This window comes from Urocampus carinirostris, chromosome 6, assembly GCF_059441175.1.
Source record: "Urocampus carinirostris isolate Australia breed hairy pipefish chromosome 6, RoL_Ucar_1.0, whole genome shotgun sequence".
Classification (NCBI taxonomy): Eukaryota; Metazoa; Chordata; class Actinopteri; order Syngnathiformes; family Syngnathidae; genus Urocampus; species Urocampus carinirostris.
This window is the reverse complement of record NC_142354.1, coordinates 32970061-32977768: the sequence shown is the minus strand read 5'-3', so window position 1 is coordinate 32977768 and position 7708 is coordinate 32970061. Positions and strand designations below refer to the sequence as shown.

Below are 7708 nucleotides of genomic sequence, written 5' to 3'. Positions count from 1 at the left end.
GAATTATATCAAATGTAAGTATGTTATACAAAGTATATTTTTAGGTGAGAACAATAGCAGGATTATTGTCTATACCGTTGCCAATCAAAGTGGAAGTTCAAGTGGCTTTATTAAATATTGACAAATGTGCACTTATTTGAATAAAGTTTATTTACGAATGATGTGATTTCTCTTCAATTGTTTTCTGATTTTCTGTTATTTCCTCACGTATTATTTACATTTGATACAAAGCGTAAGTACAACGTCCAGCCGTTAGGGGTGTGTAGTTTATTGATCTACACAACAATTGTACCAAGCAAGCTCGCACAATGGGGATGAAAAGGTGTCGAAAAAGGTAGATTTTCAAACAGAACCTCGATCCAATTGCACGTTTGTTTTTCATGACGTTAATGGAGAAAATGATTTTTAATACATGTGTCCGACGTTTACCTGACGTTGCTCGAATGCGTCAGAGGAAGCTAAAGAGCTGGCTAGCACTTTGCATTAGCACTTAGTAGCTATTTTATTTACGTTTTCAAACGATCGTCGGTATCATTGTAACCTCGTAAAGCATATGTTTCGGTACGAAACGACATTGATTTTATAGCAACATAAAATAACGTATTCATGAAATAATTGTTATGACGTCAGATCGCTGGCCCTGTTAGCATCCTTTACCATTAGGCTAACCCATCACCTAACTTGACATTTTAATCAGGTCACTTTCATTTTTGAAATCCTACGAAAGGTTCTTAAAAATCGGGGAACATCCACAGTTAACAGAGTATGCATTGCTGTCACTGTTATCAATTGTTATTTTTCACTTTGAATTAGTTGGCTGTGTGAATAATATTGACTAGACTACACCAGCAATAACTTCAAAGGGAATACAAAATTATTTATTTTTAACAAAAATCCAAAGGTACTCACTCCCCTTAACGTGTTTTTTTATTTTGTTTTACTTTGTGATTGCCTTGCATGGTAATACATACCTAGTTTTATTTGTTAAGGGTTTTTTTTCATTTATTTTTTTAAATGTACAGTCAATCATAACGACCACAAATCAATTAAAAAAGAGAAATTATGGATATCAAAAACTGCATTTTTTGGGGCACGTCTTAGAAACTAACTATAAATGAGTTTCATGTCCAATTTTAAAATGTCTTCTAAAAACATACCCTTGGTGTCGGACGTTCCTTTTACAGAAAAAGTTGAGGGGCATAATAAGGGAATACAGTTTTATTTAGCATTTTTTGGGGGGCCTGATTCTCACAATACACTAAAAACACGTTTTCGAAAATGACGGGTTAGCTGCTTTTTTAAATTCTAAATAGGACGCTAGTGTAAATCAGTTATCGTCATGTTGGTTAGGCTCCAGCAAACGGCATTAATAATTTTAAAATGGAGCTCTGGAATTTATTAGTGCAGGGTACAATCACACACTTCGGTTTGTAAAATTTTGAATGGTAAGTCAAGTCAAGTCATGTTTATTTGTATATCCCTTAATCACAAGGAGTCCCATAGGGCTGCACAGACCACGGATTATTGCAAACCACAGACTATTATGACACCATCCCCCGATCTAAAACCTACATGAGTGAAAGGAAAAACTCAAAAACCTCAACATGAGGAAAATGAAGAAACCTTGAGAAGGGGCCGCGCATGAGTTAATCCTCCTTCCAGGATGACCAGGCTGCAATGGATGTTGTAATAACAATTAATACACAGATATCATCAACAGGAAATATAGGTGGTTTATAAATTATAGAATAGAAGTGTTTTTTAATGCCTAGATTTAAACAGTTCCACTGAGGTTGTAGATCAAATCTCAGAATCGAACCTGTGGATTTCTTCTTGGCTCTTGGGATCACTAGTAGACTAGCATTTTCAGAGAGAAGGCTCGGGACCGGAACATGGGGGGGGGGATTAAATGTCATCTGTTTGTTGATCGTTACTCAGCTGATGTAAAAGTGTGTTCTCCCAAAATAAGGGTGAACACATTTTTTTTTCATGTTGTTATAATAATGAGGACTTTTAAACAACATTATACATTTTGTTTCCATTTTACTACATACTGTAGTAAGATTTTAGCCACCTAATATAGTAAGAAGTTGACAATAAGATTTAAGTGTGACCTGTTTTGTCTCACTTAATACTTAGATTCCGCTTTCATTAAGGAATCGCCAAGCTGGCCAAGAGTCGCATCAAAGCTTCACCTGAAGACCCAACAATGCCTTATGTTTGGTGATAATGGGAGGGAGCGGATCCAAAGTCAAGGGGGCTTGGCCTTTCTCGGGCAGCGGGACTGGTGATGATTCTGCCGGCAACGAGCAGTCGGTGACCCGCCTCAAATGTCCCAAAAACGCAACGCCCTTTGTATTCACTCGAAGGAGGTAAATATAATACTGACTTGGGAACTACTAATCCTACTTTTATAGTGGCCCCTTCAAAGTTATCAACTTCAATATTTCCATCAAATACTGCACAACTTTGGAATTGTTATCCATTTTTTGGGGGACATCACACCTGAAGTTGTGATGCTGTCATAATAAAAACAACAATACGAATGATGATTTTCACGGATGAGGGAAATTATACTTGTATACTTACAGTGCTTTAACACAGGGGTAGGCAAACTTATGAGTCGCAGGCCACATTTGGTTAAAAAGTTTGGAAGGGGGGCCCAGACCAGAAGTATGAACAACGATTTTTTTTTGTATTTGCAAATAAAGTGTCTCAAATCCGATACCTTGGCAATAAATAAGAAAAAGAAGTAATGGAGGCCTATTCAATTTAGCTCAATTGAAATATATGAATAAATCTACTCACAGACATCCAAATTTACATGCTACATTTTATCTTATATGTGTTTTTAAATAGACCCTTTTATCAAACTGGTTTTAAAACGCCAGAGTTAAAGCAAACATAACATTTGGCCTTTTACGGCCGTAAAAATACAGTCATAGCTGAGAAAAGTATATTTTTTCCCCTGCAGGGAATTTGATAATATGCATTACCAAACTCATAATGCAATAGGGTTTAGCTCAGAAGTGATTATTTTTCATGATCATTCATGCATATCCTGAGTTTGCATTTTCTCCCCATGCTTGCGTGCGTTTCCTTTGGGCACTCCGGTTTCCTCCCACATTCCAAAAACATGCATGTCAGGCTAATTGGCCAGTCCAAATTGTCCCTAGGTGTGAATGAGCGAGTGAGTTGTCTGTCCCTGTGTGCCCTGCGACTGGCTGGCAACCAGTTCAGGGAGTCCCCTGCCCACTGCCCGAAGATGGCTGGGATGGGCTCCAGCACCCCCGCGACCCTACTGAGGATAAGCGGTGCAGATAATGGATGGATGGATAAAACAAATACATGCTAGAACTAAGTAGCCAGTCCAGAAAATTTTAGCCAGGTATTTGCACGGAGGCCTGGAGCAGAGTACAAAGTAAAGGACACAGGACAAGAGTAGCACCAAAATAACATTTCAATTAGCACTTCTTTCACCATACCATATCTAATCATTATTACTATTTTTGTCTGGCTGGCCAGACTAAAAAGCCTGGTGGGACACATGTGCCCACTCCTGCATTTTTAGGTGCCCTTCAGAAATACATTTGCTTGTGTTGTATTCATGTCAAAGACCTCCTTTTCTAAAATGTTTAACTCTGTATACTGTACATTTGATTGAACTTTTTACTACTTGCAGACAGTATTTTCTTAAACATAATGGATTTCTTTGGCAGCTCGCTATACTACGATGAGGACGGTGATCTTGCTCACGAGTTCTATGAGGAGACAGTGGTGACAAAAAATGGACGGAAAAAGTCGAAGTTAAAGAGGATTCAGAAGAATCTGATTCCACAGGTGACCTTTTTACACTCTACCCTAAATTAAGTTACGGTTTTGAGTTTGAATCTATTCGAGCGGGCCGTTTTTTTTTAAAGCAAAATACAGGAAACAAATCGTACATACATTTAACAAAAAAACTGGAACGTGTGAGGCAAAGAAAATGGTACCTCTTCAAGGTTTTCCCCAGTGCTTTTAAAAGCCCAGCAGGCCACAGGCTTTTGTCCTACCCATCCCTCTAGACGCTCAATGAATAGTAATGTACACCGGAAACCCCACCTCCCTTTTTTGTCCTACTATAGAGAGTTATACCAAGGAAGCTTTATTCAACTCTGGGAGGAAAAGCATGGAATCAACACCATTCATCAATTGGGGCTGTGTATAGAGTCCTCTCCTTCAAATTCCTGGGCGTGCACATCACTGATGACCTCTCCTGGTCTGCCAACACTAAAGCTGTGGTAGGGAAAGTTCTGCAGCCATTCCATTTCCTGAGAGTGGTCGGGAAAAACGATTTGGAACAAAATATGCTGTTATCCTTGTACAGAGCCACAGTGGAGAGCATACTGCTATAATGCATCACAGTATGGTATGCCGTGTGCACGGCAGCAGAAAGGAGAATCTTACAGATGGCCATCAACACAGGCCAGAAAGTAATTGGCTGTTCTCTGCCCAGTCCATAGGACATGCTCATCTCCCCATGTCCACCACTTCTTCGACCTTTTTGCCTTTCGGGCAGAGGCTATAAGTTCCTTGAAACAAGGACTAACAGGTTCAGATACAGTTTCTTCCCCAGAGCCATTACTACCCTAAACAAGCACACTATAGGTGCACACAATACAAGTTGACGAACGAGGAGCTTGGCAGGTTTTTTGCCTGGAACGTTTGGCGCTAAACCTTTATTGTTTTGTGCTTTAAGTGGTAGAACTTATAATATCCTAATCTTTTCATAATGTCTCTTCTTTTTTTCAGGGCATCGTGAAGTTACAGCATCCATGTATTCATGTAGACTTCCCCATCATTCTCTGTGAGGTGTGAAGGTTTTTTTTATTGGTTTTACATGATAAACTAGTGAACTGTCCCTTTTGAACCAAGAAGTCAGACTCGACTAAGTACATCTGTTAAAACATGAGTTATGTTCAAGAGAAGGACCTGGACAAAGGGACATATCTGTGTCTTGCAATACACACACACACAGGTAGTATGGACATGGTTCACTTGTTTACTAAGTGTTACAAGTGTGTAGGCAGATTTCTAAGGGGATTTTATATGGAAAATAAGTTTAAACATCTAGTGTATAAGTATGCGGCTGGCTGGCTTCCCGTTCCCCCTTAATGCCCGAGGATAGTTGGGATCGGCTACAGCGCCCCAGGTGAGGATAGGCGGCACAGAAAATGGATGGATGTATTTAAGACATTGGGGCTTTTGGAGCGCTTGACAGAGCCAAGAGATAAGCTATAGAATTACTAGCACGTAAATTGGTTTGCTGATGTTGAGCTATGTCCACACTATTTCAATCAGAACTTGCTCTGATTTTGTTATTGCGATCCCCAAGCTACATCAGTAGAAAGGGAGCCACAAATTGTTATTGTCGCCAAACTAAATAAAATGCATTTTCTGACTCCTTTAAAGACACTACATTCACTGTGCTGTATGTCTTTCTCAATGGGTTATTTGTGCAATTAAATTGTGTATGGGCCACACTGAAAATGTAAATGTAAACGTACTCAAAAACTTTTTGTGAAAAACGTTAGATCTTATATAGATAAATCCGAACAATGGAGTGCACCTGATTGTAAGCCGCACCAGATACATTTTTGTCCATGCATAAGCCGCACCCGCCCATAAGCCGGAGATATTCACAAAGAAAGACATAAAAAGTTTTAACAATGTATTGTACCTTAACCCCAGCACGGCAGCACAGTGGTTAGCGCGTGTGCGGCACAGTTCTGAGGTCATGAGATCGAACCTCCTGTGTGGAGTTTGCATGTTCTCCCCATGCTTGCGTGGGTTTCCTCCCACATTCCAAAAACATGCATTTCAGGTTAAATGGCTGGTCCAAATTGACCCTAGGTGTGAACAGGGATCAGAATGGAGATTTTCATTTTCAGCTGAAATAGCCAGGGTCCAGGGCGGAGCCCGGTTGGGGGCTCAGGGGGGCGAAGCCCCCCTGAAGTCAACAGCATTTATCTTATTTGCTATGTGAAAATTGCACTAGAATGAATTAAATCCAACAAAACAGAAACCATGTATTTTATATATATATATATATATATATATATATATATATATATAAATTTAAAAAATAATAATATATTGACATTAAAAGCATTCGTAATATTGAACATGATCATGATGATACAAAATAATCTATTTTAATCATGTTTATAACAAATTTTAAATTTTGTTTATCCTGTTCTAAATATTGTATAAACACAAAAGATAAAATCATTTCATAAATAAATAGATTTATAAATACCTCAGATTGGGATTTTCTGTCACACAGGGGAACCAGTGGTTGACTGCTGCTAGTATTTGAAGTGGAATGATTTGAAACGGCCAATAATGTTGAACCGGTGGCTGCCGATTTTAAATGCGGATCCGAGTGCATAATTTGATCGCCGGCAAGCTATTTTTGCTTTGTGCTTGTTCATTTTAGCATGATCGATCAGTGCCACACAACCTCGCGTACCATAATTGATCAGATCGACACAGTATAGACACTTTGCTTTCCCTGGAACATCACACTTTGCGACGAACTGGCTCAAAGTTACAGTAACTTCCTCGATCTTTGCGCCGATTTTAACGTTTACTGTGACAGTCTTCTCCAGCCATGACCACTTAAATTTATTCTTGATTCCTTTATCAATCTCGGAGACAAAAGCCTCGTCTTCTTTTCTTAGTATTTTCATATTTACTTTTTCAAACACTCATTTCACCGTTTGAAAAGTCTGGAAGGAGCGCCATGTTTGAGAAAGCCAATGCTCTGAACAAAAGCTCCGCTGATTGGTTATCAGCAAACCTATCGACCAATGGTCTAAATGCTAACTTGGGGTCACGTATCATACCTCACCCCCCCAAAATATTTTCTCATCGAATTTAGACGATTTACGGGAATGACCTTTGGGGTTCAAAAACAGCGGAAATCCGCGGATCCGCGGAAAATTCTGATCCCTGTGTGAATGAGCGAGCGAATTGTCTGTCCCTGTGTGCCCTGTGACTGGCTGGCAACCAGTTCCGGGTGTCCCCTGCCCACTGCCCGAAGATAGCTGGGATGGGCTCCAGCGCCCCCGCGACCCTACTGAGGATAAGAGGTGCGGATAATGGATGGATGGATTTACCAATTAATGTTCCGACGGTCCGCTTAAGTGCTTGAAATTGCCCACTAAAAAGGTGTTAAAAGCCTGTGTATCACCCCCTTTTTTTTAAAATGATGACCCGATCAGTTATTGGGCCCACACACATTAGCGAAATAGTATAATGTTACCAATGTTTTGTTTTGTAAATTCACATACAAGGCCCTCCACATTTTCTTCAAACTATATACTTTGTCAACCATGATGAGCATTTAATCATCCTTCCTAATACTCTTTTGTTTGCCAGCCAATACATTTTTTATTATCTGATAAAGTATAGTTAAATAATCCAAAGTAACGTTTGTGATACATATGTACGGAACGAAATAGTGGTCATTTTGTTTATTCTAATAACCTATCTATGCAAAAGTTTTGTTTCAATTAGATTGCTGTATTTTATTCTGCTAAACATCGGAATCAGAAAAAAAAAACTCTCAGTTATGTCCTTACTATAACTTGTCTCATCACATAGGTCTACTTTATTCCCTCTTTTCAGTTTGGCTCCATATTTGCATACACAAACATCATGGCCG

General features: G+C 39.2%; 1 protein-coding gene across 2 annotated transcripts; it reads left to right on the top strand.

The window, feature by feature from the left end:
- Positions 1-242: 242 nt before the first annotated feature.
- LOC148364625 (tumor suppressor candidate 2-like) lies at positions 243-5892 on the top strand. Of its 2 annotated transcripts, none has more exons than XM_088338783.1 (4): positions 243-334; positions 2140-2372; positions 3720-3840; positions 4792-5892. In XM_088338783.1, exons 2-4 carry the CDS (start codon positions 2230-2232, stop codon positions 4855-4857), a joined length of 330 nt encoding a protein of 109 aa, XP_088194909.1. In that variant the 5' UTR covers positions 243-334; positions 2140-2229; the 3' UTR covers positions 4858-5892. The 2 variants fall into 2 exon arrangements, with proteins under 2 accessions (XP_088194909.1, XP_088194910.1); XM_088338784.1 differs by having other exon boundaries at positions 246-334; positions 2157-2372.
- Positions 5893-7708: the final 1816 nt, after the last annotated feature.